The sequence below is a fragment of the Rhodnius prolixus genome, unplaced genomic scaffold, assembly GCF_049639745.1.
Source record: "Rhodnius prolixus isolate KJV_2025 unplaced genomic scaffold, Rpr scaffold_2, whole genome shotgun sequence".
Taxonomy (NCBI): Eukaryota; Metazoa; Arthropoda; class Insecta; order Hemiptera; family Reduviidae; genus Rhodnius; species Rhodnius prolixus.
The window spans coordinates 27,138,589-27,154,621 of NW_027411592.1; the positions used below are offsets into that span (position 1 = coordinate 27,138,589).

Consider the following 16,033-nt stretch of genomic DNA (forward strand, 5'->3'; position numbering starts at 1 on the left):
ATTGTTTTGTGCATAAAAACTACGTATTGCTTATGCTAGGCATGCATTTGCTTTATAGATTAAATTATTTAAAATTAAAATTATAACTAAATTCTGTTACCCGAATTTTATTCGGTAACAACTGTATGATCAAACATTTGGTCAACAGTTTTTTCTCAGGATTGAAATTCCAAAAATAAATATATTAATTATTCTTACTTAACTGATTGGTTATTCATTCTCTTGAAACAGCGTAACAGGAAATTGTACGAAAGATGTACTTTTCAGGGAGATCTTATATTATATTGCTATTTGTCGGGCAAAAGCTCGACATTTCACAGACAACAAATTATATATATAGATTATATATTAGATTTTATGTTAAGTAAGTACTTCTGACGCCAATAAGAGATTTGCATTTCTAAACAGTTCCAAGCACTTCCTGTCAAACCACCAATAATTCCAAATAGGATGAAAATAGGTACTTCAAAAAAATGGTAATGCAAGAATTCGGCAGAGTCCTCGTCATTAGTCAGAAATAATACGTCTTTCTTCAGCACACATCCTGAAAATGAACCATTTTATTTTCAATTTGCAGTTAATACTCGTATGTCTGATTTCAATTGACACAAAATGAAGTCTGAAAGCTTTGTTATTCTGTAAAGAAGACATACCAAATGGTATGCCAAAGTAGACATAAAACGTGAAATGTATGGTATGGTCCGCGATGCTCGACTATATAAAAGATTTTACGGACACTAGTAGTGCGCCAGAGAAGAGCGCGTGGTCAGTCGCTTAAGTGCTACACCAGCTAGAAACGATAACCTTTACAATTATTAAATTTCTGAGACTATTATCCAATGGAACTGCGAAGACAATAATAATGATGGGATACGCCGAATGGTGGCGGAATACCAAACATTTGGTTGCGCCTCCAGCGTACATTGTTACAAAGCAAAGAGATACAAAGGTGGAAGGGTGCACTGTGCTGTGTTCGTCTTTGAACGGGATAATACCTCCAGCGGACCACTAAATCTAAGAACTATTGTAATTTACAACTTAGTGCCTTGAGTGTAGGTGCACCACTGAAAGTCGCTTTAGTTATGTTTATCGACCAGATATTTATTGGGCCAAAGGTACCTGGAGAACAGCTCTCGCAGCTTTCATTCTGTAATGCTGATAAAAGATTTCAACTCTTATTCTACCTGGTGGGGGCGTCTAAAACTGACGAGTGACTATGCCAACGTAATGCACCTCAACATGTGGTAAGGCTCAACATTTCAATGCACCTCAGGAGATTTTAATAGTTTTCTAACTATTGGTTCGTGCGAAACTATATCACAGCGATCTCTTCCCAATTTTGGTAATGAGCTCCATTACCAGGGTGGAATTTGAAATTATAAACTAACAGCTGCCGACACCATAAAAGAACAGAACAGAATCAGCGAAATTCAGAGACTCTATTCCAAGAGAATGAAACCTCCTGGAGACCCAATCCCACCGCATGTTATGGTTACAGGCTTGCATGATCTTACTAAATTTACTGTTCTCACAAAAATCAGCAATATACATCATTTAAAATTTTATTATTGGTTATGTAATGTTAGAGAAACCTTACCAGTTGGTGTAAAATCACAAAGCTGTGACCGATTTCACGCGACAGAGAAGAATATTTTTAGCATAAATCAATTGCAAAAACTAATTGACAACTTAATAATGTAGCAATAATAGCAGCAAGCTCAAGCCTACCATGAAAACAAAATACAACAAAAAGATCACAACGTTCTTATAGCAACGAAATGTTTTTTAATTTTTATTTCTCTTCTACGTAAAAATTATTAAGATAAATAGTTTCTACCGCAACCTGCTTAATCCGCGGGGGGGAGCTGCGCTCACTTTGTATGCGGAGCCTTGTATCGTTGATCCGCTAATAGATTCGCCTTTTACTATGGAGGAACTTCTTGTTGTCATCAATAACTCCAAGAACAATAAAGCCCCTGGTCACGACCGTATAACATTTGAATACTATAAAAATGCTCCTTCTATGTTTTTAGATATGCTCCTGTCACTGTTTAATTATATATACAGTTCAGGTATAACTCCTCACTCATTTAGTAAGTCAATAATTTTTCCCATTTTTAAAAAGGGTGGCATTAATGATCCCTCTAATTATAGAGGCATTTCGTGTTTAGACACTATATCTAAACTCTTTTCAGGACTTCTCTTAAACCGTTTAGAGTTATTTGTTAAAGATAATAACATTCTGTGTGAAAACCAGGCGGGTTTTAGGCGCGGTTACTCGACTCTGGATAATTTATTCATTTTAACCAATCTGGTACAGTTGACTTTTCAAAGACCCAGGCAGAAACTTTATAGCTTCTTTATAGACTTCAAATCGGCATTTGACTGCGTTGATCGTGATTCATAATGTATAAACTTTTTAACGTAGGTATTTCTTCTAAATTTATTCAGGCGCTCAGGTCATAATACTCTGTCGCGAGGTCGGCAGTTCGAGGCAGAAATGAGATTTCAGATTTTTTCCAAGTTGCTTGTGGAGTCAGACAGGGGTGTGTCCTTAGCCCTATTCTGTTTTGTCTGTTCCTTAATGACCTACCGCTGCTTTTGGAGAGCAGTGTACGTGTTGGCTGCGCCAAAATCAACATCCTCCTATACGCAGATGACGTGTTGCTGGCAGATAGTCCTGTTTTACTTCAAAGGAATATTAACCTTCTTGAGCAGTATTGCGACCGCTGGAACCTTAATCTCAATCTTACTAAATCTAAAGTACTGGTTTTTAAGAAAGGAGGCCGTCCAGCTGCCCATGAGCGTTGGTATTACAAAGGCACACGCTTGGAGACTGTAAATTAGTATAAATACTTGGGAGTAACATTAACTCCACGCCTCTCTTTTAAGCCTCACTTTGATGAAAAAATCTCATCCGCTAAAGCGGGAATTAATAGTATCTGGTCTCGCTTTATCTCTGAGAATGAGGTTCCATTAAGTGCCAAGCTCCAAGTCTTTAATGCAGCTTCACGTGCGGTTGTCTGTTATGGATGTCAAGTTTGGGGATGGGAAAAATTTGACGCTCTCGAACAATTTCAGCGGTATTTTATTAAAAAACTATTTGCACTCCCTTCCTGTACCCCCAATTACATTCTCCATATCGAAACCGCCATGGCCCCTTTATTCCTCTTTACTTTACACCTGCATTTTAAATATTGCCTTAAAGTATTAGCCCTACCCTCGTTTCGACTGTCTCGTATTGTAGCTCTCGAAGTAATTAAGAGAAACACAGCTTTCTTTGGACGCTGGAAGAATCTTGCCGAGAAACACTCTGTGGAGTTTGACACTTCATTGGCCAGTCACGATCAATGGCAGTCACAACTATCGTTGTTAAGAGCAAAAATCCTCTCAACCTCTAGGGACGAATATGTTAGAAGAGCTAAAAATACGGAACGTTTCCTCCTCTACAGGGAACTGACTACTATTAAAGTGGAATTTGGGGCCTATTTTGGTAAGAATCTGGATAACAAAAGTAAGTTGATTGATTTGAGATGGTTCTTCCGATTGAGAGGCGAGTTAGTAAATGTGGGTAGTGTGCCGTGGTTAGACAGCGAGGAGGATAAGAGACTTTGTACATTATGTACGTTTGGAGTGAGGGAGGATCTGTTCCATTTTTTGGCAGAGTGTCCGAGATTAAGTGAGCTTCGCATTAAATATATGGGACGCTCTAATATTTCCGGACCCCAGATTGTTCAGTTGCTATCCTCTCTAGACTATCACCCACTTGTAAAATTTTCCAGAAAAGCATGGAGCCTTAGAATTAAAATTCTTAAGGGAGACGATTCTTCCATTCAAAACTTTTAAATCCATAGTTATTCTGGTTAGAAGTGGTCAGTTTATTCTTCAATTTTTGTTTTATATTAATGTAATTATGAAATCAACACAATCATAACTTTGCATTTCATTGTCAGAATTTGCTTGTTTCTTCTTTTAATTATTTTTATGTCTGTATTATTACCTATATTGCTCCTTCTATTTTTTACTTTACATTATAAAATTTGGTGAAAATATTATTTAATGTTTCTTTCACTGTTACATGACATCATTTTTCTTTTATTATTACTATTATTATTATTATTAATTATTATTTTCTTCTAATGAATGTACCAACTCCTGCAGACGGCTATTAGCCATGCAATATTTCCTTATATTAAAACTGTCCGGTAGGAAAGTTGTACAAGGGTTGACCATCAGTTCAAAAACACCCAACTTTGACAATTTTTTTCTCTTTTTCTATAAAAGATAAAATTCCCAAATTTTCTTTAAATTATAGGGCAAACCCTCCTTTATCACTGTATTTGTTTTGTAACCACCCAGATCTAATAGGTTTCGAGAAAAAAATTGCCGAAAATGAGCAAAAACGGCTTTTTCAAAAAATGTTCTTGTTCTTGTTCTTGTTGTTGTTGTTGTTGTTGTTGTTGTTGTTGTTGTTGTTGTTGTTCTTGTTGTTACCTTTTTTGTAAACAACGTAGCGCCTAAACGCGTGAACCGATTTTCATGAATGAGGTGTCATTCGATTCAGTATTTTATGTAGATGTGCCTTTTGGGGGTCCCGACGCTGTACATCGAATGGGTGAGGAGTTAGCCCCCTTTATGTAAAGCCCCCTCCAAAATTATTATTACTAATTACTCTGTAAATCTTGGCCCGATTTTGATAAAATTTGGTAGGATGATAGGGTTAGGGCTCCCCTACGTAACATTAATGCGGCGATCAGCTCTTACACTTGTTAAAGGGAAGTATAGCAATCGTTTCAAATTATCGACACGTGAACCGATTTTTATGAATGAAGTGTCATTCGAATCGAAATTTTATACAGATTTGCACATTAAATGTCTCGGCACCGTGCCTCATAAGGAGGGGAGTTTGCCCCACCCAAATAAGGCCCTTTCTAAAACTATTATTACCAATATTTCTATAACGCTTAGTCCGATTTTGATAAAATTCAGCTCGAATAAGTGGTTATAGCTCCTCTACGTTGCTGATTCTCTTGCTCCTACTAAGAGGAAGTACTGCAATCGTTTAAATTATCAATGAGTGAACCGATTTAAATCAATGAATTGTACGATTAAAAAATCTTTGCCTCTTTGCCTTTTAGGGAGAAGTACTGCCATCCTAGTTTATTTTTCTTACTCCTCTTAAAAGGAAGTACTGAAATCGCAGTTTAATTTTGCTATTTACGTACAAATACCTTCCTATGTTATTCAAAACGCTTTCTCAAAAAAATTGTTATTGAGGATGGTTTGGGAGCCGCAACTACAATCATTCTTTAAAAAGATCTCTCCAGTGGTAGTTAACACCTTATCAGGTTATAATGATAGAATTGCTTATAAGGGTCTGTGATATCTAATAAATTCTAAAAAATAACTTATTAATGAAAATTAATGCAGTAGAATTACTTAAATATTAATGAAGTATTAATGAAATGTTGGGTACTCGCTGATTTGTGTACCTTTTGGCGTTTAATCAACCCTTATACTTAACATTTTAAACTGTAAGTTTTTGTTAAGGTTATAATCTATGATTTATGTATGTATATTTTGTATAACATATAAAGGTTTATTATTATTATTAAATAGCTTCTATTAACTAAAGCAATAATTAGTGTTAGGTGGTAAAGGAGACAAATCTTTAATCCTCAAAGCGCCCCGTGGGTCTCTCAGACACGAGTGGATTTTATAACTGAATTATTGGCTGCACCGCAGGTATCAATCCGAAAAAGGACTTAATGTAAAGGATGATCTAATAGTGCAATACGAGAATGAAACATTGCAAGCATGACTCTTCTTTAAGGTTAGATGCCTTTTCCTCAAACTCTTCAGGTCTACCAGACACGCGTGTCACCTTCTGGAACCTTGCTTTGTCAAGCAGAATAGTTTTAGGGTTTATAGGGTTAGCAGAAACCACTTATTTCGTTTTAATTACTAATCGGAGTGGCCACAAGGACAGGGTGCTTTCAAATGGATGAGATGTCTTGAACCATTTGGTCAAGGAAAACTGAAGGAAGTAACCATACATATATCCCGTCGTGCGGTTTGCTATTAAGTAGTCTAAAGTATTCCGTTCATGTTTTCGTATTGATTGTTTCGTATTGAAGTGAAGCTTATTGATTTTGACAATGTATTTGTATAATTTAAGATGTTCAAACATAATTCGAATTACTATTCAAATAATTATTTAAAAAAAAAAAAATCAAATATGCTCCGATATCAACTGTTTTATATGATGTAGAGGTTAAAGAATGTGAAAATTGCTTGTTAATCGCATGAACTATTTAATTTACAGGATTGGTATTTGGGCCCATTGTTTAACGTTTTACGACATTTTAACGTGTCGCGTTGAGGGTTAAATTAGTAGGAAAAACAATTACCAACGCAGTGGTTTATCAATAACGAAATTAAGAAAGCACTAGTCATAGAAGTCATTACAGAACCAAAAAAGATTCTTGCTGTTAATGAGGTAGAACAGTAAGATATGCCTTCTTCTAACGCCATAGCAACTCCACCTGCAATAACAGAGTTTTTTATGATAATAAATTTACAATAATAGCTTCAACTTAATTTCAAGCATAATTTTAAATTTTAAATTAAAAATCTACTTTTACTCCCTCTTAGTAAGCTTTAGATACCGAGAATGCTGAATGGGTACATTGAATTTGTCACCCACCTGAAATGTTCTTAAATAGCAGTTGAAATGTATTTTCTGTTATTTATTTAATGGGTTTTAATAAGAACAGTTTTTACACAGAACACGTGTATCAAAAGATAAGCACAAGAACACACACACAGAAAATTGCATAAAACAATAAAAGACTCCCAACAACGGCCAACATAACAATAATAATTTTCTTAACATTTTCAAATATTCATCTCCGGTCACTTGGTTCTTGTTGAACTCGTACACGGAGCAGTAGACGTCTGGCATCTCTTACTGGACAAGACAGTATTTCGAACTTATAAAATTTCGATTTCAAGAAGTCATCGGAAACATTCGTCTTTAGGTTCCCTGAGTCCAAAAAAGAAGTTTTTAGAAATTGATTTGTGTTTCTGTCTGAGTGTGCAAAATATCTAAAAAACTAAAAACCGCAGGAAAGTGAAGTTTACTAAGACTAGACCTTACCGAGGGATCTGAATGCAATCTGGCAATCCAAATCCCTTAACCTCCACGGATTTTTAACTTTATTAAGATATTCTTAAAAATGGCTCCAAAGATTTAATTTTAATTGGATATGCACATTACACTCATGGACTCAACTTTTTTTTAAAACATTATCTCAGGATAAATTGATTAACGGCTAACCTGGGAGAGAGAGCTTTCCTCTAAATAACCAATTGAATCTAATCTAAGGTTTCGGGTTCTACACATTAAATGAGTACCTAGAATTTTGGGTTTAAAAACAAATTTCCACCACTGTAAGTGCCATTTTATAAAATGGATTTTTGCATCTTTGAGATTTTCTTTACCTATTTCATTTTCGTTACACGACCCTCAATTTTTTGATGAATTTTTTTGAGGACATTTCGATCAAAGAGACTCTTGGGAAATAAATGACCATTCTTCCCCCTAAACTAGTCTAACTCAAGAAGAATTTATTCAAATTTTAAATGTAAAAGATTGGCAAAAATTGTGTCTATTTTCATTGGTTTTTTGTTCTTTAGAAATTTAAGTTTGTTCTTTAAAAGTCGATTTTGTTCTTTAGAAATTTAAGTTTGTTCTTTAAATGTCGATTTTGTTCTTTAGAAATTTAAGTTTGTTCTTTAAAAGTCGATTTTGTTCTTTAGAAATTTAAGTTTGTTCTTTAAATGTCGATTTTGTTCTTTAGAAATTTAAGTTTGTTCTTTAAAAGTCGATTTTGTTTTTTACTAATAACAGAAGTGCATTTATTTATTTTTAAATTTATTTTTTCTCAATTCATCAATTTATTTGTTAATTAATGCCAGAGATGTAATTTGTATATGTCAAAAAAATGCTTAATTTATGTACTGCAATTATTGTAGTGTTTTTAAAAATAAAGCAATTTATCTATCTATCTATCTTTCTTCCCCCTAAAGTACAATTTCAGTATAATGTGCGACAGTGCTTGTTTTACATTATAAAAGAAGGGTAAATGTCTTAATTAAATGTCGAGATTTTAAAAATTCCAAACATTCATGAAAGTACCACATTATTACTTAATGGATTTTTCAGAAATGTCTTCTACATTTCCCATAATATCCGTATTTATCCCAAATTTTATTTGAATGATTTTGCTGAGAAAATTCGTTTTAGACATTTTCTGGTGTGTTTAAGTAAACAATTGAGAACCGTAGTAAGAAAGTGTTCGCATCAGACACTTTTTTAGTAATTTTATAACATCAACGGAAGTCAAATCTCCCAATTTCGCATTGTGTGTGTTATTATTAATGTAATCAATCAAATCAAGCGAAGGAAATATTGTAAATGTTTAAATTTAATTACAAAGAGGAAATAATTTTTGTATGATTAAATTTATTTATAACAAATAAATAATAATATTTTATTATTCGTTTAATTTTTTTTTTATTAATCTTTTTTATGATTTATTTAGATTCGATCCAACAAAAAAAAAATTATACATTTTTTAACTCTATTCTAATAGTTAACTTTACGACAAATATCTCGATTCAATACTACATGTGTAAACTGATTGAAACTCTATCTGTTAAACTAATTGTCATGTTGTTTTTCTTACAACTTCGAATTCGTACCTAATATTATTTGTTTAGAAAATAGTTTTACTACAATAAAATTTAAAATTGCGTCGTGTGGCCACAAAATCATTCCTTAAAATCAATTTTCATTTTAAACTAAAGCGATGGGTCATATTTATCTGAAAAGGCAATATCCGAAAGACAATTGTTCCTCTAGTAAAAGAAAGTAAATATTCCATGGCTAACCCTGGATGACTCTCCGAATGTTACACTATAAAACTTCTTCCTTGGGGAAATAATACAACAGGAAACTATTTTGGAAACAGTTCATCAAGGTACTTTAAAGAAAGATTGATTTTTTATTTTTTAAATTTTCACTGCTTCCTCCTTACACATGATATTCCGATAAAAACAACAGTTTTCTTTGTTACTAAAACCACTATCTCCGTCTAAAAATAATGATATAAAAAAGTTGGGTGTTTTTCAACATTAGTTTTTTAATGCAATTTTTAACCCCACATACAACTGGCCGTACGGAAAGTTTTAATTCCTATCTGACATAAATTGTTACATTTAATAAAATTTAAATACCAGTAAAACAAATAAAGTGACTAGAAAATAACTATAATTTGTTTTTAAAATTACATCATCTTTCTGCAAGAGCTGCAAACTATTAGTTTTTCCCGTCAGGAAGACAACTGCGTTAGTATGCACACACGGTCGTAGAACAGTTCGTGAACATATGGCCCTTGTTTACTCGTATTCAAACTCATTTAACGGATATAAACTGAGCTGAAATATAATTCTTAAAATCTAAAACTGTCTTTTTTTCGGAACATATTTTGGGTAGGCTATTGGGCTGATTGTGGATATAATTTGTTTGGAGAGGTTGCTGGCTTACTGATATATAGAATAATAGAAATTCTTTACAAGCAGTTATATGGTAAAGAAGGGTGAATCTTTGAAAACTGCGCTCGCTCATTTCATGGCGAAATCTTTGTGATCCTTCATTACCTTACAACTTCAGAAAGAACACTTGCCTATAAGTTATTATTTAGTAGAAAACTCTTACGAACCAACAGGAGCTATAAACGCTGCGCACACTCCTGCTGCTATGCCCACAGAAGCCATATCTCTCTTTTCACGATCGTTTTGTAGTAATTTGAAGCACCTGACATTTTTAAATGGGATGCGGATCATCGGCACTCTTACACCCAAAATAACGCCCATATACATTATAGGGCCTTCCTTCATAACAAAGAAAATTAATGGGTTGATAAAATGTTTCAAACATTCACTTAATTATATACATATATATTGTGTCACAAACCCAGTGTTACAAACATTCGAACTATAAACAAATATTTTCCTGGCTGCCATCTCCACTATTATACTTAGAACCCCAAAATTATACATGTCCTTCATGAACAATCGATCGCAAAAATTAGCCTAAATGTTCAAACAACATAAGGCAACATTAGCACACAAACTGGCAATGCTCTCTGGGCTTACTACTCTCAACTTAATGACTCTACTCCGAGACTTCAGTGATTAAGTTAATTTAAAGTAATGTCCGCGAATAGTTAGGTCCGACTTCCCAATATTTTTTTTTTATTTGACATTATTTATTTTCACAACAGCGTACATTTCTGCAACAAGTAGAGTTGATACAGCGTGATACAAAGTATAAATAAATGAGGCATGAGGGCAGAATTCACCCATTGGTGAAACTCCCAAAGAAATAACATTTTACTATCGCGCACTAGCACTTACGTCATTCGGACCACGTGACCACCGGCGCTTTAATCGTCTTGGAGGATTTCCTAGCAATGTACTAAGTTGGAAAACTAGAGGGTTAATATGTTAGAAAATTGAAGTGTGGAATTTAACATAGTGGGCTCTTGCAGCTTCAGAAACATAGGAAACAAGGAGCCCGGTGCAAGGTAGAGTTAGAGACAAAGTAAGGGGCATTTGCGGTTCAACGGAATGTGTTTTTTTTGTTTTTTTTATTTATTGGGAGGATTGGATTTAGTAGAAACTAGATGCTTTGGCTGAGCCCTAAAGTTCCATTCCAAATGTCAAAACAGGTTGGAGTATCACAGTGTAGCGAAGTTGCTTGTTGTTTAATGAAAGTTTAGATTGTAAATCGTTCGCAAAAAAAAAGCCTTCACAACGCCTTTTGCTACAGCAAAACAAAAAACTTCATTGTTCCATCATCTAGATCTAGTAAATTCACATGGTTCCAAATTTAACGCCGTTTAAATTTTAGCATAGAATAATATAGGATAAAACTTAGGTTACTTGGATGATTTACAGAATAATGTATCCAATTGCCAATAATTTCAGTATGGAGCTAAGAAACATATACTCGAATTTAAGTTTTTAAAAAAACAAGAAATTGCCAAGAATCTGTTTTAACCAACTTTTGGAACTTTCACACCCATTACTACTCATGTATGATTCTAGGAACCACTTTTAGCTCAACACATACCATTTTTAGACACTCCCATCAACACAATATATTCAACAAGCATAACATTTGTTCTGTATGGTTTTTTCTTTTATTTTGACCATACAAAGAAAGGCCATACAAGAAAGATCATACAAAGGAAATTTAAGAATTTTTCAAGTTTTAGTGTTCACAACTTAAGACTTAGGTTTTTTTACATTATTTGTAAATTTTACACCTTGAAAACTTTATAAAATATTAGGTCAAGATGAAATTACATTAATATATTTGTGAAGTCATCACTAAATGGTTTATAATTATTTTATATATCAATTACAGTTCTTAACACATAAATAATTAAATTAAGGGAACAATTGTAAGAGGTACACGAAATTGATTAGACATTAATTGATGATACTTACTATACCTGCCGGAAGAGTGGCCATAAGCATAAGAATTGTGCTGATAACTTTTGCAATTAAAAGCTTAAAGCTTAACATCCTCTGAAATTGAATGCCGTTTAAAAATCCAATTATACTTGGCATGCCTCTACCAACTGAAACGGGCTGAAAAATGAATTTATTGTACTCCCATATTTAAAAGCAATAAGATGTTTAATATTAAAAACCTTACCTCTATTACCATAATAGTAAGTAAACCTGAAAGCATTCCTGGTATCAATGTAAAGAGAATCCAACCGACGTAAAAAGGAAAAAAACTCTGTATCCTTGGTTTTGCATAATAATCTTCAAGGTCTAGAGTATTGAAATTAAAAAAATAATATGTAAGGAAATTAAGAAAGGGTTATGATATCCATTGCAGTAATTTAATATACACCCTTATACAGAAACGATTAACTGGTATAACTCGCCTAAAAAAAAAACTAAAATTGTATGATAAGGTAATTTACAGGAAAATGACTTTGAATTGTACTACAGGTGTAAATAAGAAAACGTTTTCGCGGATGATGTTCCAATTCAAGGATATCGAGGATACCTGAATGATGCATTTCATGTTCTTAGCGAAGGAAAATCATCTGGAAGTAAACCCCCTTTCAAATCTGAAAACCAGCTGTTTTCCCTTCTCTCTAGGACTCAAGATCAAGAACAAGAATGTGGGAAATTAAACTTGATCCAAGAATGTGGGACTAGATCCTCTGTGGCCTAGAAACATACGCGCTGCGCCTGAAATCTCAGCAGGCATTCACAATCCAAAACTAACTTTTAGGTTACGGTTTCAAAGACTTTCAACTTTTATATCTTATTTTACGAAGATTGAGGGTGCTTTGTTCAACGATTTAAAGAGCCGCAGTGCTCCAAGAAGAAATCTGTCGCCACTGAACATGTCTTTTTTTTTTGGTTACTCGGACAGCCCTGGCAGTTTGATATTTTATATCAAGTTTGGTTAGCATCCTTAATGAAGCTGGTTGAATGTGTTTGCATGAATTGTAATGTATATGTGTGATTGAAAATGTTCTTTATAATTTCTACACTAATTGCAATTCGAGACATTCGCTCCAAGAAATAAGAAAAATAGCACGCTGTTACTTCATATGTACCTTGCAGATGTACACTTCTTCTTTTCTTTAAATATGGCAATTAAAATAATCCTACCAACCAATATTGAAGGATACAATCTGCTAGATAATCAAATTTGAAATCTAAGTAATGATGCTCTACTTGAAGTATGATCATTACACATAATGATATCGAAAAAGCAACGATTAAAGTCACAACATTCCTCTGAAGAGCCAATACAAAATTTAGGCGCAGTCCATGTTTTATTTCCTCATTATTCGTAATTTCATCTTGAGTCTTTTCATAGTCTAATGTCTGAAATGAAATAAATTGTACTTATATTCATACATTTTACGTGATGATTGTTTTTTAACAATCCGTTACTTTACCTACCTCAAATGTAGACACTACTTTTGCATAATAGTTGTTTTCTCGAACGATAAGTTTGCTCTGCCAAAAAGTTTAAAGATTTATCGATTATTTATATCAAAGTAAAATGATCTCTATTCCTAAACCGTCCACATTCCTCCTCAGGATTGAACAAATGTATGTTAAGTAACTTAACAGAAGTATATGGATTAAAGAAATTCTGTTTTGCAAGTGTTCGTCTGTTATAAATCATACGTTATTAACAGATACAAATCTTTAACAAAAACTTACAGTTTAAAATGTTAAGTATAAGGGTTGATTAAACGCCAAAAGGTACACAAATCAGCAAGTACCCATCAGTTCATTAATACTTCATTAATATTTAAGTAATTTTGCTGCTTTAATTTTCATTAATATTTTTTAGAATTTATTAGATGTCACAGACCCTTATGCTGGCCATTTTAGTCTACAAAATATTTGTTCAAGTAGCACTGTAGATTGACTGTAATATCTAGTTATCTATAATAATCAAACTATTAATTACAGGTTAAAAAGAAAAAAAGTATAAGGCTAAAAAGTTCAAAACCTTTTTTAAAAAAAACTTACACCAACAAACATTAATGATTTTGTTTATTTTTATTTTTAAATAAAAATCGCCGGTTTAAGTTCATTCTTCGATTAAAGTAATTGTTATTTTATGTAGTAGTCAAACGTTTATAATAATAGGAAATAATTATCTGGCTTTATCGCAAATAATATAGTTTTCTTCAATTACATTCTCCATCTAGGTGTTCTTCCCACAATGTTGTATATATGTAATATAAAATAAATGAGATATGCATAATTTTAGGACAGCTAATTATTCCACTATTTTACTATAAGTAAAATTAGGGGACTAAGTTAAATTACAATTGAGAAATCAATAATTGTTGTTGAATAATCTACTTGTTATAACTGTGTGTTATTTGTGCTCTCGAATATTTCGGTAAGACGAATTCAAGACAGTAGCCTACTCTAACTTTGTCTTTTTCTACTTTAACATGCATGTACATATATATGATTTATCATAAATATAACAAAAAAATATTATAAATGAAGTGGCCAGCATAAGGGTCTGTGACATCTAATAAATTCTAAAAAATATTAATGAAAATTAAAGCAGCAAAATTACTTAAATATTAATGAAGTATTAATGAACTGATGGGTACTTGCTGATTTGTGTACCTTTTGGCGTTTAATCAACCCTTATACTTAACATTTTAAACTGTAAGTTTTTGTTAAAGAGATTTTTGTACCTTTTGGAAAGATTTTCTTTTTGTCTATTTTGCAAAGTTACATATCTGCTTTACAGATTTTTTTAAAATTTGGAATGAGCAATTCTATCATTATAACCTGATAAGGTGTTAAGTCGGAACCGTAACAACCGCGAGAGAAATCTTTTTAAAGAATGATTATAGTTGCGGTCCCCCAACTAATCCCCAATAACAATTTTTTGAAAAAGCGTTTAGAATAACATAGGAAGGTATTTGTACGTAAATAGCAAAATTAAACTGCGATTTCAGTACTTCTCCCTAAAAGGCAAAGATTTTGAATCGAACGACAATTCATTGATGTAAATCGGTTCACTCATTGGTAATTTTAACGATTTCAGTACTTCCTCTTAGTAGGTGTAAGAGCAAGATGGCACTTCACAGCCACGTAGAGGAGCTTTAACCACATATTCGGGCTGAATTTTATCAAAATCAGACTAAGCGTTATAGAAATATTGGTAATAATAGTTTTAGAAAGGGTCTTATTTGGGTGGGGCAAACTCCCCTCCTTATGAGGCACGGCGTCGAGACTTTTAAAGTGCAAATCTGTACAAAATTTCGATTCGAATGACCCTTCATTCATGAAAATCGGTTCACGTGTCGATAATTTGCAACGATTGCTATACTTCCCCTTAACAAGTGTAAGAGCTGATCGCCGCTTTAATGTTACGTAGGGGAGCCCTAACCCTATCATCCTACCAAATTTTATCAAAATCGGGCCAAGATTTACAGAGTAATTAGTAATAATAATTTTGGAAGAGGCCTTACATAAAGGGGGCTAACTCCTCTCCCATTCAATTTACAGGATCGAGACCCCCAAAAGGCACATCTACATAAAATTCCGAATCGAATGACACCTCATTCATGAAAATCGGTTCACGCGTTTAGGCGCTACGTTGTTTACAAAAAAGGTAACAACAACAAGAACAAGAACAAGAACAAGAACAAGAACAAGAACAAGAACAAGAACAAGAACATTTTTTGAAAAAGCGGTTTTTGCTCATTTTCGGCAACTTTTTTCTCGAAGCCTATTAGATCTGGGTTGTTGCAACAAAATTAGAGTTATAAAGGAGGGTTTGCCCTATATTTTAAAGAAAATTTGGGAATTTTATCTTTTGTAGAAAAATAGAAAAAAATTGTCAAAGTTGGGTGTTTTTCAACGTTACGCTTTTTCGTGCAGTTTTTGACGATCAACCCTTATACAACTGTCCTACCGGACAGTTTTAATAAATGAAAATAAGGAACTTATTCCGTTTTACATACAAACACTACCACAGCAATTTAACAATACCGGACAGTTTTAATCAGAGGATAAATAAAAAAATCTCATAATTCAGCAGGTTATCGAAAGCTAATTTATTTTTTCTTATTTTTTTGTGAAAATAAAGAAAATGCGAAAACTCTATTGTCATAGTAGTTAAAAGAAATGTAAGGATTATTAGTTGGAATGGTACAATAAAATATTCTAGAAAAATTATTAGCTATGTTTATAGCCTCGGATTTTAAAAAATGTTTATGATTTACAAGTTTACAGCGTTATGGAGCGATTTGAAGTATGTTGAGACATTCTCCTAAAATTCCGGATTTTCCCACAAAATATTAATGAGAGATTGCCTATCCCTCTTAGCAATCTTTTACCATACTAAAGCCTTTTAATTGGACTAATATAAGTTTTTATA

At 33.1% G+C, this 16,033-nt stretch overlaps 1 protein-coding gene across 18 annotated transcripts in view; it reads right to left on the reverse strand.

Moving 5' to 3' along the window:
* The window catches only part of LOC141449342 (H(+)/Cl(-) exchange transporter 7-like), a 131,088-nt gene that overhangs the window by 60,304 nt on the left and 54,751 nt on the right, over positions 1-16,033 (reverse strand). For 17 of the 18 annotated variants that reach the window (XR_012455467.1, XR_012455466.1, XR_012455465.1 and 14 more), the window contains 7 exons: positions 13,069-13,125; positions 12,792-12,990; positions 11,792-11,913; positions 11,581-11,724; positions 9,786-9,957; positions 6,411-6,545; positions 373-544 (listed from right to left, as the gene is read on the reverse strand). Coding sequence is in view for 15 of the 18 variants with exons in the window: in XM_074118681.1 (XP_073974782.1) it covers positions 373-544; positions 6,411-6,545; positions 9,786-9,957; positions 11,581-11,724; positions 11,792-11,913; positions 12,792-12,990; positions 13,069-13,125 (1,001 nt within the window). In the remaining 3 variants the exon portion in view is untranslated. The remainder of the gene's footprint in view (positions 1-372; positions 545-6,410; positions 6,546-9,785; positions 9,958-11,580; positions 11,725-11,791; positions 11,914-12,791; positions 12,991-13,068; positions 13,126-16,033) is intronic. The other variant, XM_074118684.1, reaches the window with a different exon arrangement.